We start from the raw sequence: 17269 nt of genomic DNA on the forward strand, positions 1-17269 counted from the left end.
GCATTGTTAGAAACAAGGTAGGGGTGTTCGTTTTTTCTTGTTCGATTAACCCGCAGCGCCACCACGTCCCGTATTTATCTACTTCCTCCTAATAGTGTATCAGGTAGCATGCAGTTGCTAGTTAATTGCTTCCCAAACACAATAACCTATCATCATCAGACATTTGACTTTTCAGTACTTTCCCTTTTACCAAAAAAGAGAGAGAACGTGGAAGAGAGAGAGCAGATCTTTGCCTTTAACAACCCTTTCTTTCCCTTTAAAAAAAAATTTTTTTTGCAAGTGGAACTCTGAATTGCATCAGAAAGGAAATGTTAAAATGTTCCGCACAAAGATAATTATCTTTTTTTTTTTTTGACACGCACAAAAAATTTCTTTTCTCCAAACGTGGCCGACCTCCTTATCGCGGCAGGAATTTTGAGCAGGGCTCTTGAGTTCTTTTGAGATACAGTGCCGGGAGATTAGCATGTAGATGCTACATAATTGTGTTCCCCCCTTGGTCTCTTTGAAAGCTATTATGGCCTGGTGTATTATTTTATTTTACTTTATTTCATCGGTTACTTTCCTGCTATGTCCTGAGTGTTCCCGACAAAGAAGCGCCACGAGGCGGATTTGACAGAGATGACTGGCAGAGAGGGAGGGAGACGTTGGTTTTTAACCCCTAAGTTCAAGGATGGGGACAGTCTTAAGGGCCAAATTCAATTGCACAGATGTCCTGGGGGGGCACGTTCCAGAGGTGGGTGGGGCCAGAAGCCCAATCATAGAATAAGAGAGTTGGACAGGGCCTCTAAGGCCACCGAGAGCAAACCCCCTGCTCAAGGCAAGAATCCAAATCTAAAGTACAATAAGTCCCTGCGGAAAAATGTGGAAATGGCAAACACTATACATTGCATGGTTTCTATAGATAGATAGATAGATAGATAGATAGATAGATAGATAGATAGATAGATAGATAGATAGATAGATAGATAGATAGATAGATAGATAGATAGATATTTCTGTTTGTTGTTTTTAGTATTTTCAGCCAGCGAATAATGAATCAACGGATGCTGATCCTGCAGATGGAAGGGTCTATACTGTATATCTGACAGGTGGCTGTCTAGCTTTCTCTTGAATGCCTCCAGCGTTGGGGAATTTGCCAAGGAAATTGGTTCCATTGTGTTGTGCCCTGCGCTCTGGGAGGATCGAGAACAGATTCTTCTGCATGATCGCCTTTCAAGGGCTTGGAAGAGTGCTATCAGATTTCCCCTCCTTCAAGACCTAGTCATTGATATCTGTGGTCTCTGGTCTAGAACCTGCTTCTTCTTCACTTTTTTTTAGTTTGTCTCTTCTTCTCAAGCGTGACCCATGGATGCTTGTGCTAAATAAGTTCCATGGTGATGCAAAACTATGTGTTTTTTTGGGGGGGTGTGTGCTGGGGTTGGGTAAGGAATGACAGCTCTCAGTTTCTCCTGATCAGCATGGGTGAGATGGTATCACAGGAGTCTGTGTTAATTTTGTTGCAGTACAAACTACAACCTAACACAACTTTTTCTGTGGAACTAGGCTGCACAGTTATTTTTTTTTCCAGCTCTGGAGTGTGTTTGGTAACAGTCACACGTGTGGGCTAGTCAATAGACTTTCCCCCTTGGTCATGTTCACTATAGACCTTTTTTGGCTTCTGTCCACACCACAATCAAGATCAGGAAAAACGATGCTCTTTCCTGCTCCTGATGCTGGTGATGAGTTTGTAGAAAGGGTGTGTGTGTGTGTGAAGAGACAGTAATAGACTGTCCGTATTTTGAGTTTGGTCATGTTTTCACTGGATGTATTTATTTGTCATATCTCACTGACAGGAGATGTGAGAGCACTCTTCAAAGACTTAAAAGGAGGAAAGGCAGGATCTGTTCTTCAACATCCCAGAGTGCAGGACACAGAATAAAGGGCTCGAGTGACAGGAAGCCAGATTACGGCTGAATATCAGAAAAAAACTTCTTGACTGTTAGAACAGTACAACAAGGGAACTAGTGACCTCAAGGGGAGATGGCGAACGCTTCAATGAGGGAGGCCTTCAAGAGAATATTAAGACAACCCTCTGTTGGATCTGCTTTGGTTTGGGTTCCTTGCCTTGAACAGGGGGTGGGATTCAATGGCCTTCCAGGCCCCTTCGCTCTCCGTCATTCCATAGAATTTTGGAGAGAACAAATCAGGCAATTTTTTTTTGCACTTGGCTTGTTGGCTGAGCCATTTTTGGGTCTTGGAGTTTTGGCCAGGCCTTCTTCTATCCTTCACCCAAAAACTCAAGAGCACAGGGTGGCCCATTTTGCTTCGAGCACACCATGGCCCCTTCAAGGCAGCCTCTGTTTGTTCCCAATGCCAAAGATGCCTCTGCGCCACACACACACACAGAGAGAGAAATTATGATGAATGCCACAGGCTTTAAATGAATGGTGAACCAGCCTCAGAAAGGGGAGAACTTTAGCGACAAAACAGGCTTCTGAAATTGAGAGGTTACATGCTGGAGGGTTTAGGAGGAGGCGGGCCGATGGCAAAGTGGGAATTGAAAAGCTTCTGTGGCCAGCCAACGGCTGGGGAGGGAGAAAAGCGCCCCCTTCCCAACTTCCCTCCCAGAAGCTCACGCTGTTGGAAAATTTACAGCGCTAAACCAATTGTTTGAATTGGCACTTTGGTCAGGATGCTGTCGTGTATACTTAATAATAGCTGCCCTCCTTTTAATTTGTTTGACCTTGACGGCAGTAATTTATTATGCACATTAGCGGAGGGCCTCCCCTCCTTCCTCATCCCACATGCACTTGGGTTGGAAACAAAGACATTGGCATCTCTTTTCCCAACTCTTTTGGGGAGGGCTGTCTAGAAATTCTCCTCTCGGCTTTTTGCATGTGCCAGTGGCTTGGATCCCGAGAGAGAGGGAGGCTTCTTTGACAGTTCATTCGAATGCCTGCTAAATTTCTACAAAATGAAAGGAGAGAGCTTGCTTGCTTGCTTGCTTGCTTGCTTGCTTGCTTGCTTGCTTGCTTGCTTGCTTGCTTCCTTCCTTCCTTCCTTCCTTCCTTCCTTCCTTCCTTCCTTCCTTCCTTCCTTCCTTCTCTCTTTCTTTAGTATTTCCTTCTCTCTCTCTCTCTCTCTCGTCTCTCTCTCTCTCTCTGTCGACCCCAATAAAAGTCTGCTTCATTCTCTTCTTCTGGTTACTTCCTCAACTCCCATCTTCCCAAAGCCTCTGTTTTGAACTACAGTTCCCAGTATCCCCCCACCTGGTATGGCCTGTGGGGATTCTGAAGACCATCAATGACTTTTATAAACTCAAATTCTTTTACATATTCTCTGTTGCCCTTCTGCCTCAAGATTAAACTCTCACGTGGGTTAGGACTGAGGCTGAGGAGCCAGAGGTTGGGAGTTCGATTCCCCCACTGTGCCTCTTTGACAGGGGCTGGACTTGATGACCCACAGGGTCCCTTCCAGCTCCGCAGTTCTAAGATGATTATACAACATGGATCGTCCTTTTTCTGTTTCATTGGACTGGGTTGTTTTGAAGAACTCTGGTGAGCAGAAATGCTTTTCAGCGTTCAAAGGTTGTGAGTCTGTTTTGTGAGTCTGTTCAGTTGTGGGTCTGTTTTGCCCAGTCTCTGCTTCACTTTACCAAGGGCAAGAAAAATTGCTTCAACCTCTGTCTCTTAAATTTCTTTAAAATATTTATCTATTCCACACACACACAAACCGCAACACTCTAGCCCTCACGCCATTGTACGGGGCCATTTGATTAAATCCGAGCATGAAAACAAGGGCCTTGATTTAGTTGCGGCTGCAGCAAGCCAAGGCTTGTATAGACCATGTTGATTCAATAATCACTCAAGTTGCAATTACAAATCAGATTTAGTCCCAAGTATTTAGAAAAAAAGGCTCCAAACTCTTTAAAAAGCCAGAAGGGGCTGGTGAACCAATAAAGCTTCCCCCAGATTTCCATAGAGGTGGGCCAATAGCCGTGTTGATTGTGGGAGGCAAGGTCCTTCCTCAAGAAATCTACTTCCCTGGTCAAGATCCAGCGAAATAACCTTAAGTCGAGGAGACCTGATCCATGGGATTCACCCAAAGGGTAGCCTCCCTCCCTCCCCCCTTTTGTGGCCCATGGCGATGACTAGATTTTCTCCACGGTTTCTATAGAAGTGCACACCTTCCGCTGTGAAAACTGTGATGAACTCTTCCAGTCAAAGATGGACTTGAGGCGGCACAAGAAGTATTCCTGCAGTACCGTCAGCTCCCTCTACGAGACCCTGAGCGAGGAGATAAAGCAGGAAGGGGCTGCAGATGGCCAGGTCCACGAATGCAAAGACTGTGAAAGAATGTTCCCAAACAAATACAGGTAACATCGGCGGCAGAGTTTGTTTGTTTGTTTGAATTTCTTGTAAAATTCCTTTTTTTCCCTACAGGATAGAAGGAAGGAGAATAGCAACAAGTTCCCCCAGATAGTCCACTTCTTGCTCATGAACTGACCGTTAAAGTCTTAATAACTCACTCAGAGACATTGTTAGGAGAATTTTTTTTTAAAAAAACACACATTTAATTACTTACAGTGGCCTGAAACTTACAGATGTGTGTGTATGCTGCTTTGTTTACTGCACATATACCTAGCAACCATCTGAACAGACTGAGAGAGAAAAACTGGGCCCAAATGTTTATTAGAATAGATTAGGGACTGTCTCCTCTGTTTCAGGATATATGTAAGTTTTCTAGGTCAATTCAGCCTCTTAGAGGATGGCAAGTCTCTCCCACCCCCCACTATAAACATCTCAGTTTAAACATCTTTCTCCATGAGTTTCCTACCCCTGTGAATGAATACCAAGGTTAAAAATACAAATTATTCTGATTTTACATGATTGATTGATCGATCGATTGATCGATCAGTTGATCGATCGGCTGATCAATCAATCGCTAATCTAACAGATTAATTAATTTATTGGATTAACTTTTCTCTGAGGCTGGTATCACTGACAGCATTAGAACAGATGGAGATGAAAAACAGGATTCCCAGTGTGGTGTAGTGGATAGAGTGACAGACCAGAACTCTGGAAAACAGAGTTCAAATCCCCGTTCAACCATGGAAATGGACTAGGGGTGTGGAAGTGCTAAAACCACTCCTTAAATATCCTCACTTACTCTGAAAGAATTATTAGAAAGAATAAAAATGTTTCATTATTTACAGTTGTGAGCGGATGAACAGCAAACAAAACAACAGTACACTTCACCGGACTAAAGAGAGGGAAAGAGAACACTCAGCAAAGAGGCGGGGCTGAATTCTGAGGCAGGAAGGAATAATTGGTTAGTGCTGGAGAGATTGACAGTCACTCTAGCCCAGAAAAGTTCCTCCCAGTCAAACAAACTGCACACAGCATGCAAGGTTGTAAAAACTCCAACAGAATGCACATTAGTATAAATGAAGTTGCATAAATGCAACAGCAGATGGCCGCTAATACATTTCTAGTCCTCAGGGAGACTCGAAGCCCATTGAGTAATCTCCAGCCAGTTACTGTCCCTCTGTCTCTCAGTGTGTGATCTACCTCACAGGCTCGTTGTGAATGATGAGATGAGCAGGTCCATGAATCGCCTCTCTCTGACTCTCTCTGGCAGCTTGGAGCAACACATGATCATTCACACGGAAGAAAGGGAGTACAAGTGTGACCAATGCCCTAAGGCCTTCAACTGGAAATCGAACCTGATTCGTCACCAGATGTCACATGACAGCGGCAAGCGATTTGAATGTGAAAACTGTGTGAAGGTATGGCCTTGGGAACCTCTGGGCAGGGTCTGGTTCGGTGACTCAGGGACCTTCAGGAAGCTGTCCTGGATGGAGTTCCACAAAGAACACAGAAGAATTCTTGACTCATGCAAGAGAAAACGCCCTCTAAAATATGTCACTGTGTTTCACCTATTATGGGATGGGGTGTTGTTTTCCCATAAAGGGTTTCATTCCTTTAGGAATCTGACCAGTGGTGGGCGAGCCAAAGATGGACGGCTAACGTCATTGTGGAAGACACACCGTTGTGGTAGATAAAACCTGGGGCTTGCATCCAATTTTTGGATTGAGTTTGTTGTGACCAGTGATGGTTGCTGAGAATGGTCCTTATCCCAATGCAGCTCTCATTGGCCCTGCTAGGAGAGGATGCTGAGGGTTAGAGACGGTCCATCGAGAGAGTATCCCGCTCGTGAAAAGCTTCCCTCTAGAGCAAGAGCAGGTCGCCTAGAAGGCCTTCAGGCCCACAAACAAACTTTCCCCCCAAAAGGGGAAGGGTGGATGGTTCCAAAACTTAATACCAGCTTGCCAGCGAATCCCACAGCTTGAGTTGCCATCCCTGCCTATATACCCACCTTATCTGTCCGTTATGAACACCTTTGTGTGTTCCTGACCCGCTGTGCCTCTGCACCGGAAGTGGGTTCAACTTGTTTCTGCATACAGCTGTCCTGAGAGGGAGGGCCTGCTGATCGCAGAAATGCTTATAAGCAGACGTCTGTACTTAGTGTCTTTCACTTATGGTGGGACTTGGCAATGGGTCTTATGGGTGCCCCTGTTTCCCACACACACACACACACGCACGCACGCACAGACGGACGGACGGACGGACGGAAAGGGAAGGGAAGGGAAGGGAAGGGAGGAAGGAAGGAAGGAAGGAAGGAAGGAAGGAAGGAAGGAAGGAAGGAAGGAAGGAAGGAAGGAAGGAAGGAAGGAAGGAAGGAAGGAAGGAAGGAAGGAAGGAAGGAAGGAAGGAAGACTCCCGGGAGTGGTAATCCAAGAACATCTGGGGACCCAAGGTTGGAAACCTCTGCTTCAGAGTAATATCTGGCTGGTGGAGCAATGGGAGGTCACATCAATGCCTTCAACCGGCCGATTGTACCAACTAGAGGCTTGCAACAGAAGAAAAGAAGGCAGCCCCCTTTCTCAGCTTCATGACTCAAAATCAATAAACCCCCCTCCCCTCTTCTTCTTCCCAGGTGTTTACTGACCCTAGCAACCTCCAGCGGCACATCCGGTCTCAGCACGTGGGCGCGCGGGCGCACGCCTGCCCAGACTGCGGGAAAACCTTCGCCACTTCCTCCGGCCTCAAGCAGCACAAGCACATCCACAGCACTGTCAAACCTTTCATATGTAAGTTGTCACGGCCGTCTCTCCAAAGGAGGGGAACTTGGCACACACACACACCCCGCTATAATTGCACGTCTCCTGAGTTCTCCCTGCCTGCCCACCCAGCCACCCACCCGACCACCACCCCTCCCTGGCCCTGCCTCAGCCTTCACAAGCAGCTGCTGTAATTTCACAAGTCAAGCCACTGGATGGAATTCCACCTTCTCTCCTTTGCTTCATGTTTTTTCAATAAACACCAGTGGCAGTTTCTTGACAGTTTAAGAGCAAGGCTCCACATTTTGCCCTGCCCGATTTGCCTGTGGTTTTTTTTTCACTATATCACATCATTCACACATATACACACATACACACACACACACATCATTCGTCCGTCCGTCCCTCTTAATGGCACTTGCCACGAGAGCACTGTTGAACTCATACCATGCTTCTGGGCATCCCGTTGACTTCCAGGTCTCCCATATAATCATAAAAAATCATCTGCCATCATGTCAATTCTGAATGATGGCGGCTCTTTCCATAGCTTTCTAGGTAGAGATTACTCAGAAGTGGTTGACCATTCTCTTCTCTTGGGGGCATCTTGGGACTGTTCAGCTTGCCCAAGGCTACACAGGCTAGCTCTTTCTCCAGGAAGCCCTGTGGGGGAATCGAACTCCCAATCTCTGGCTCCTACACCCTTGAGCTATCCAGCCAGCTCTATAATAATCATGTGCCACCAAGTCAATTTTGACTCGTGGTGACCCTTTTCAGAGTTTTCTGGGTAGAGAATACAGTGGGGTCTTGACTTGAGAACTTAATCCGTATTGGAAGGCGGTTCTCAAGTCAAAAAGTTCTCAGGTCAAATCTGCATTTCCCATAGGAATGCATTGAAAACCATTTGATCCGTATCTGCTCTTTTCCGTCCATAGAAACTAATGGGAAGCTGCTATTCTGCCTTCGACCACTAGAGGGGGATATTTGTTTCTTTTTTTTCTTAGGTCAAGAAAGGTTCAGGGAAGGCAGGGAAAATACAGTCCAGGCAGGACAGTACCAGGCAGTCTGAAGACTGTCTCCCAATCCACTCTCTAAACGCTGGGAGGAGTGAGGAAGCAGACAGGCACCCTTTTCACTGGCCAACAGTTAACTGAAAGTTCAAATTTTGCACTTTCCCTTCCTCCCACGTGGTTTTTTTCAGTTCTTAACTCAAATCTAAGTATGTAAGTCAAGTCAATATTTTCCTATGAGAGTGGTTCTTAAGTCAAAATGTTCTTAACTCAAGCCGTTCTTAAGTCAAGACCCCACTGTACATAGAAGTGGTTATTACCATCCCCTTCCACTAGGGGCGCTGTGGGACTGTGCAGCTTGCCCAAGGTTACACAGGCTGGCTCTTCTCCCAGGAGACACCATGGGGAAATCGAACTCCCAACCTCTGGCTCCACAACCAGACACCTAAACCAAAGAGCTATCCAGCCAGTTCTCTAATATAGGAAAATGAGACACTCCATTAGACCTCAGGTTGGGTCTGATCTCAAGTAATTTTCCACCTCTTAAATGCACCCCATTTCGTTGTTCCATAATCTGTATTTGGGCCATAACTGTAGTTGACCAACCCATGGCCGCACAAAAAAAAGTGTTTAACATGGGTGAGCGGTCTCTAGAATCCCTGGGAGCACTCACATCTCTCTCTGGACTTGTTTGCATGACATCAAGACCCCTTCCAAAAAATAATAATTAAAAAAAAAAATTAAAAAAACATCTTGCAATTTTTTTTCGTAATTAAAAAGCTCCCAGTCCCTCTGTTGCTGTTATGGGCTGCCCAGTCTCTTCCAACTTGTGGTGACCCTAATAGGGTTGTTAAGACCTTAGAGATCTACAGGAAGCAACTCATGATCCCCAGCTCCCAGGGAATTTCCATGGCTGAGCAGAGATTTGAACCCAGGCCTCCTGAGTCTTCTGTGATACTCATCTACCATCCACACTGGCTCTCAGCTCCCCAGTGAGCAGATAAACACCCAAGTCACTCAGTCTCTACTCTGGTAAGATTCATCACATTTCTCTCCAAACTATAGTAATAAGTCCTAAATCTGAGCCTATTCCTCTGATGGTCCAAGGGTCTGACATTCTTCTTCTTCCTCCTTCTAGTGCCCTCTAGTGGTTGAAATTTTTTTTCTTTATTTAAAACTGGTAAGACAGAGGGTCCTCAGAACATGGCAGGTTACTCCCAACACCCGGCAGAGAACACAAAAACCCTGTTTCAGTCTCTCTCTCTCTCTCTTTTTTTTTCCATTTTGAATTTTATTTTTTTCAATGGCTGAATGTGGAGATGCCAGAAGAGTGTCATTTGGGCCAGTTCTCCCATCTGGGAGGTGGCTCACCTGGGCAAAAGGCCTAAACTAGAAGGCTTGGAGGCCAGGCCAGGCCTAGCTCTGCCCAAGCTTCCTGTTTTTACCCCAGTGGTAGCTGGGAGCCTTTCTTTCTGAGCAGGAAGCTAGGCCTAGCTCTGCCCAAGCTTCCTGTTTTTACCCCAGTGGTAGCTGGGAGCCTTTCTTTCTGAGCAGGAAGCTAGGCCTAGCTCTGCCCAAGCTTCCTGTTTTTACCCCAGTGGTAGCTGGGAACCTTTATTTCTGAGCAGGAAGCTTGGGCAGAGCTGGGCCTAGTTCGGCCTTAGGCCTCTCTCCCAGGTGACCCACACTGAGGGGCTTGTGAAATTCCACCACTCCCACCCTTGCCCTCTGCACGCATAAAGGCACACAAACTGTACATTAAACTCTGTTTTGGGGTGGGCTTTCCCAAAAGGGCAGTCTCGTTTTAGACCAGTGCCTTTCATATTAATTTCATATTGGGTTTTGGCGTTTTGGTTTCTGTTGACGCTTTAGGTGAGGTCTGCCATAAGTCCTACACGCAGTTCTCCAACCTCTGCCGTCACAAGCGCATGCACGCCGACTGCCGGACCCAGATCAAATGCAAGGATTGTGGGCAGATGTTCAGCACCACCTCCTCGCTCAACAAACACCGGCGCTTCTGCGAGGGGAAGAACCATTATAACCCCGGGGGCATCTTTGGACCGGGTTTGCCTCTGACGCCCAGCTCCATGATGGACAAGTCTAAGCCATCTCCCGCCCTCAACCACACCAACCTGGGGTTCAACGATTATTTCCCCTCCCGGCCGCATCCGGGTGGACTTCCCTTCTCTCCTGCTCCCCCTGCATTTTCAGCCCTTGCTCCTGGGTTCCCAGGTATATTCCCTCCTTCGCTATACCCCAGGCCCCCTTTGTTACCCCCAACCCCGCTGCTCAAGAATCCCCTCAACCATACCCAAGACGCCAAGCTTCCCAGCCCTCTCGGCAACCCGGCTCTCCCTCTGCTGTCCGCCGTCAGCAACAGCGGTCACCCCAACTCAGGAGAAGAGAGGTTCAACAACAGCAGCCACCTGGGGAACTCCTACGCGGAGAAGCTCAAAGCCAGGACGAGCGACGTCTCCGACGCCAGTGACTTTGAGGACGTCAACACGACCACGGGCACCGATCTGGATACTACCACCGGGACGGGGTCCGACCTGGAGAGCGATGCAGAGAGCGATCGGGACAAAACGAAAGAGAAGAACAAACAGGCCGAGAACAAGATGGACTTCAGCAGCAGCTCCATGTCCACCAGTTCTGCCAACAACCTCAACGATCTTCCTCTTTTTTACTCCCAGCATTCCTTCTTCCCTCCCCCAGAGGAGCAGCTGCTCCCCATGGCGGGTGCCGCCAACGACTCCATCAAGGCCATCGCCTCCATTGCGGAGAAGTACTTTGGGCCGGGCTTCATGGGCATGCAGGAGAAGAAAATGGGCTCCCTCCCGTACCATTCCATGTTTCCATTCCAGTTCCTCCCCAACTTCCCCCATTCGCTGTACCCGTTCACGGACCGGACTCTCAACCACAGCTTGCTGGTCAAGACCGAACCAAAGTCACCCAGGGACCTTCACAAAATGGGCAGCACCAGTTCCGAGTCGCCCTTTGACCTGACCACAAAGCCAAAAGAAATCAAGCCAGCCTTGCCACCCCACAAAATCCTGCCTGCTCCTCCCTCGGGAGAAGAACAGCCGCTCGATCTGAGCATCGGCAACCGCATCCGGGCCAGTCAAAACGGGAGCCGGGATTCCCGCAAGAACCATGTGTATGGAGAACGGAAGCTGGTGCCCAGTGATGTCTTACCCAAGATCTCTCAGGCTCAGATGCCTCCACAGCCATCTTTACATTATGCTAAGCCATCGCCATTTTTCATGGACCCAATATACAGGTATTAACATACCCTGCCTTAATTATTGCTTTGATAGCTGGTCTTTCTCTCTCTCTCTCTCTCTCACACACACACACACACACCTTTATTCAGTAGAACCGTGGTTCCCAACATTGGATCCTCGTGATGTTCTTGGACTACAGCTCCCAGAGGTCTTCACTGCTAGCTGTGCTGGCTAAGATTTCTAGGGGTTGCAGTCCAAGAACATCTTGGAACCCAGGATTCGGAACCACTGCAGTAAATCCATGGTTCACTTAGGTCATTTTCGATTAGGATTCAGGGTCAAAGTAGACCTCAAGGGGAACTCATATTCCCTGTGACTAACCTGTTTTCTATTCTGCAGTCAAGCTTCCTCAGATTATGGGGGTCTCAGATAGAACTACCAATTCAGCAGTTTGTGCTGGTTCACTTTTTAGCCGAACAGGTTTGATGCTTCCCAGCCCTGCCTCCTCCAGTGGACAGCCACTGAGAAGAGGAATCCTGGCTTCCCTTCCCTGCCTCCTCTGAGGGGGCAGCTGCTGGAGGAGGCAGAGCCATGAAGCACCGGACATCTGTTCAGCAGCAAAACAAACCGGTACGAACCGCTGAACTGGCAGTTTGCATTCATCTCTTGTCTCTGCCATCAGGCTTGTCTGTTCAGTTTATGCTTTACTTTCCAACAACCAATGACAAAACAAAGCATGCTAAACGCATGTTACGTAGGTGAGAAAATTCACAAGATGCCTCCTTGAGAGGCAGAAACCCAGCAAGAAAAGAAGTGATCCTAATGTGCTGTTGAGTTTGACCCTCGTTAGTTTTATTAAAGGGGATTCCTTGGATGATGATGGGTATCACGTATTCCAAACCATGATATAAACCTTTGTTGTTTTGGAGTATAAGGGAAATCTAAGTTGTGTTGCTGAACAGTCTTTAATTTTACTCGTTCAATCCTATTCCAATGATATCTCTTTCTATAAGTGTTGCCCTGAGAACTGGTTAATGCCAGCCCTCGTTGCACATGGCAGATTCAGCAATGGTACCTTCCTTAGAAGGCAGTGTCTGTGATTAGCTGAAGGTGGCAACAAACCTATTTCTCTCTTTCTGCCCTAACTGTGTGGGAATATTTCCCAGGTATGTGAGAGTCCACTTCAGACAGTTCCTGGGTGGAATTTGACCTCATAGATGTCTCAATTCATACAGATCTGCCCAGCAGGTTGCACAGGAATATAAGGGCCAGAATCCTATGACTTGAGTAAGTCAAGTAGCGTAAATCTTGATGCCAAATCCCTGTTAGTCAAGGAGTCAAGGTTTCTGTTGCTCACTGTGCACTCAAAAGGGGCTGGACTCGGTGATCCATAGGGGGCCCTTCCAGCTCTGCCATTCTACGATGATGGTGATGGTGATAAGAATACAAACCATTCTATTTTACTTATGTCAACCTAGATAAGTGATAGGATGCTGACCGCTGTCGATAGAAGTTTTGTGACTGTAAAACCACCCCCCACTTCTTTACTTGCTGATGCTATTACTCATGAGAAAACCCCTGGGCTCTCTGTTCTTGTCTAAGACAGAGAAAAACTTGCAGCAGAAAGCTAACCAGATCTTCGAGAGTCTCGGTATGTTGACATGCCCATTTTTGTCTGGAGATGAGGGGAAAAAAATCTAGCATTGGTTTCCTCCTTATACCAGATGGACCTTGCTGGCCCTTGCAGGAACCATCCTGCTGGGACACAGAAGATATTTTGCTCCGATCTAGCAGGCCTCCTTACATCTCTGTGTTCTTAGCTTAGATTGAGAGTATTTTAGAGTCAGAAAGGAAGGGAAGGGAAGGGAAAAGGCTTAGCTTTCCAGAATCAATCTGCCTCTCTGCCTGCTTATCTGTCTTATTCGATTTTATAAACTTTACTTTTTGCCCTCAAGAAGGCATGTATTTAAATAGTAAGTAAGTAAGCAAGCAAACAAGCAAGTACAGTGATGCCTCGCAAGACTAAATTAATTCGTTCCGCGGGTCACGTCGTATTGCAAAATTTTTGTCTTGTAAAGCGCAGTGCCAAAGGTTGTGCGATTTAGAACAAACTCAAAAAAAAAAAAGGAAAAAAATCATCTTGCGAAGCACGGCCATAGAAAAATTCGTCTCTCGAGTCGCAAAAATAAATCACAAAACACTTTTGTTGTGAGTTTTTCGTTGCGTGAGGTATTCGTCTTGTGAGGCATCACTGTAAGTAAGTAAGTGCAATAAGTAAATAGGATAAATTCAATTAAAACCTAAACAATAATGAAAAGTGTAAAAAAGTTAAAAATGTGGTGGTAGTTGTGACCATTAACACTAGATCAGTGGTTCTTAACGTGGGCGATAATGCCCCCCAGGGGGCGATTTCATTTTTCAGGGGGGCGGTAGAATGAAAAGGGGCGGCGTGGGGGCGCTGGAGCAGAAGGGGGGCGGTAGGGGGCGCTGGAGCAAGCCAAACTTGTGAAGATGGCTGCAGCCTTTTTACAGTTTGCATGAATATATATTTTCCTCCAATTTTAATTTAGTTTCAGACTTTTTGTCTTGAAATTTTTAGTTCCTGCATTTGTTTTATGCCCTTTTTATATTTCTTTTTGCATCTTAAAATTCACTTGCAACTAAATCATTAAATGTTACTTTTGGGGGGAGGCATTTCATTTTCTTGGAATTTAATTTTGTTTTCAGGGGTCATTGGATTTAAGTGTAATAAATAAATAAATAAATAAATAAATAAATAAATAAATAAATAAATAAATAAATAAATAAATAAGAAAGATATCACTGCGGGGAGGGGGGCGATGATAACTTCCTCAATGGCTCAAGGGGGCGTTTCTTTCAAAAAGGTTAAGAACCACTGCACTAGATATTATCAGAAAATAATAATAAAAGAATTGTGAGCAAGCTAGAAAGAGAACCTCTCTCATGGGCGTCCGGATGGAGTGGAATCAAAATTTCAGGAAACTGGTTGACAGATTTTGGGATTTTATGTGTGTGTGTATGTGTGCTTATACACAAACTCATACACACACACACACACGTGTGTGTGTGTGTGTGTGTATATATATATATATATATATACACACACACACACACACACACACACACATTTATATATACGTTGTGTGTGTGTGTGTGTATATAAATGTGTGTGTGTATATATTGTGTATATGTATGTATATGTGTGTACATACATACATACATACATACATACATACATACATACATACATACATACATACATACATACATACATACATACATATACACTATATGTGTGTGTGTATGTGTGTATATGTATACACACACACACACACATATATGTTCACCTCACTTTTCTCCTTCAAAAAGACCCAAGGCAGCTTATGTCACTAAAAGACAACATTTAAAAGCTAAAAAACAGTACTATATATAGACATATTGAAAAAGAATAAAATAGCACACTAAAAATATCGCACTTTATTAGCTCCACTTCTCCATACACAGACATAGCATTTCCACGCACGCCTCCCCACATCCCCGGCTGGGGGATTCTGGGATTTTTATGTCACAAATCCCATCTCTGGATTTGAAAGAACCACACCTCCCATTATCATGACCACTGGCCGCACTGGCAACAGCTGACGGCCCCTGAAATATGGGGCATGACAAAACGCCTTGGCAGATTTAGCTTCCATTCCTTGGGAACTAAAGAGGACCAGGTAGGCATGGAATTCGTCCAGCGGGATCCTAGCATCTCAACGCATGGGCTGGAAATCGTGCAATAATAACAAAAGTCAGAGGAAGGCATGCCAATTAAAATAGATGATGCTGAGGAACAGCCCAAGACCAGAAGACAGATGGGAGAGAACCCGGGGGGGGCGGCAGGGGAGGGGAGGCATTTCAGACCCACCCAAAATCCCCACAGGGCTTTGAATCCAGATGATGATGTAATGGGTGGACTCCACGTATTCAATTCTAGCTTGGAAAGTGCAGAAATAAAAGGGGGATTGCGACAAAACCTTGCAGCGTCTCTATAGCCTCACCATCATCTTTGAAGTGCAGAGCTGAAAGGGACCCCTCGGGTCATAGGGTTCAGCCCTTGTTGGGGAGGCCCCAGTGGGGAATTCGAACTCCCAGCCTTGGCTGCTGCAGCCAGAGACCTAAACTGCTGAGCCACCCAGCAGCCCAAGGATTGTTTGATGATGATGATGATGATGATGATGATGATGATGATGATGATGATGATGATTATAGTGGTCAAATAAAGGTATCACCTTCTCCCACATTTGTACTGTGTAACGACCGCATGGCTCTCTTAATCATAGCTGTTGTTTCAGTCTTTAAAAACCAAAGTTGGCAGGTTACCACATCAGTATATGAGCAAAAAAGAACAGTCTTCTCTGGAGGTAACAGAATTTCATTGAGAATACTTAACACAGGGGAACCTTACTCCATAAAGAATCTGAATCTCAATCAAAAAATATATTGCTCTAGGTAATTTCTATTTATTTTGAAGATGCTCAGCTCTCCAAACATGGTCGGCCAACCAGACAGCTCAGTGCGAGACGGCAACCGGTCCGTCCAGCAAAGGAACCGGATTTCTTCCGGGTACTAGAAGAGAAGGACTTTCTGAAGGAGCTTTCTGTGCAATCAGGATGTAATAATGAACAGAATATCAGCACTGAAACACACGCTTATTCCCCCGCTCCGAGGTTCTGACAAAGATCCAGTAATCAAAAAGTATTTCTCATCATATCGTCAGCACTGCAATGCACAGCTTAAAGTTCTCCATGTTTTCTTTTATGGCCAATTGTGCCTCAGAGGAAGGGTTTAAAGGCCACCAGAATCACGCCTTGCCTTGGCAGGCCGGTTCCACCTCTTTACACCCAAAAAAGGTCTCCATTCCCCCACTCCCCCAAAGGCCAGTTTACATCCTATGTAAAGATGGGCACGAACTTAGGAAGAATCAAATAGTAGATAATGGGAAACACAGCTCATGCCTGTGGTGTATTGTTCCCCTTCTAAACTATACACGGCACACATCCCGTGTGGTTTTATTCCCCCATCCCAATTACAAATTTCGCAAAGGCAAGTGACAGAAATGCCTTCTGTGCTGAAACCCTGCTTGTCAGGTATGTAACCCTCTGTATTGCTGTCCAGCAGGGTGGAGAAACGGAAGGTGGTGGACTCAGTGGGAGCCCTCAAAGAGAAGTACCTGAGACCTTCCCCACTCCTTTTCCATCCCCAGGTAAGGTCCGGATCCAGCAAACGTTGAGAATCATCTGCCAGCCTTCCATGCCTTCTACTCTGAGTGTGAGTCGAGAGTACATGGGATTCATCACATCCTTTGGGGTTGGGGAAATACAACAGGTCCTAGAGAATTATAGAGTTGCAAGCAAGAGCAGGGGTTCCCAGCCTTGGATGACCCAGATGTTCTTGGACTGCAATTCCTACAAATCCCAAGCTAGCACAGCTGGTGGTCGAGGTTTCTGGGAATTGTAGATGATGGAGATCTGGGGACTCACTATTATAGAGAGATCAGGATGATGGCAGACCTCAGCAGCAGCTGGACCAACAGCAGCTGGTTGTTGGGATTGACTGGGTCTTGTTTTGCTTTCTGGAACATGCTTCTTCTGTAATCCCTACAACATTTGGACTCCTTTGCTTTGCCCTAGAACTGAACCTGGCCGTTCCAACTCATGCAAACCGGTCCATTTCGCTCTACTTGAGTTCAGTCTTGTCGACCCGTCTGACTGCAGTGTGCAAATTATTTGCACAAGCCCTTTTCTGCTCGAAATGAGCAAGACTTGGGTTTCATTTACAAAGGAACTGCCTGCCACCATTTCCCGGCTGGCTCCTTTCCCACCTTGGCTGAGCAGCCCGGCCATCTTTGTGAAAGGCTGACGTGGGGGGCC

At 46.1% G+C, this 17269-nt stretch overlaps 1 protein-coding gene across 3 annotated transcripts in view; it reads left to right on the forward strand.

Moving 5' to 3' along the window:
- PRDM16 (PR/SET domain 16) overlaps positions 1–17269 on the forward strand; it is a 391730-nt gene that overhangs the window by 354964 nt on the left and 19497 nt on the right. For 2 of the 3 annotated variants that reach the window (XM_072977672.2, XM_072977673.2), the window contains exons 6-10: positions 4156–4354; positions 5620–5767; positions 6979–7132; positions 9982–11389; positions 16515–16602. In XM_072977672.2, coding sequence (XP_072833773.2) covers positions 4156–4354; positions 5620–5767; positions 6979–7132; positions 9982–11389; positions 16515–16602 — 1997 coding nt within the window. The remainder of the gene's footprint in view (positions 1–4155; positions 4355–5619; positions 5768–6978; positions 7133–9981; positions 11390–16514; positions 16603–17269) is intronic. The other variant, XM_078379110.1, reaches the window with a different exon arrangement.

Source organism: Pogona vitticeps, chromosome 7, assembly GCF_051106095.1.
Source record: "Pogona vitticeps strain Pit_001003342236 chromosome 7, PviZW2.1, whole genome shotgun sequence".
Classification (NCBI taxonomy): Eukaryota; Metazoa; Chordata; class Lepidosauria; order Squamata; family Agamidae; genus Pogona; species Pogona vitticeps.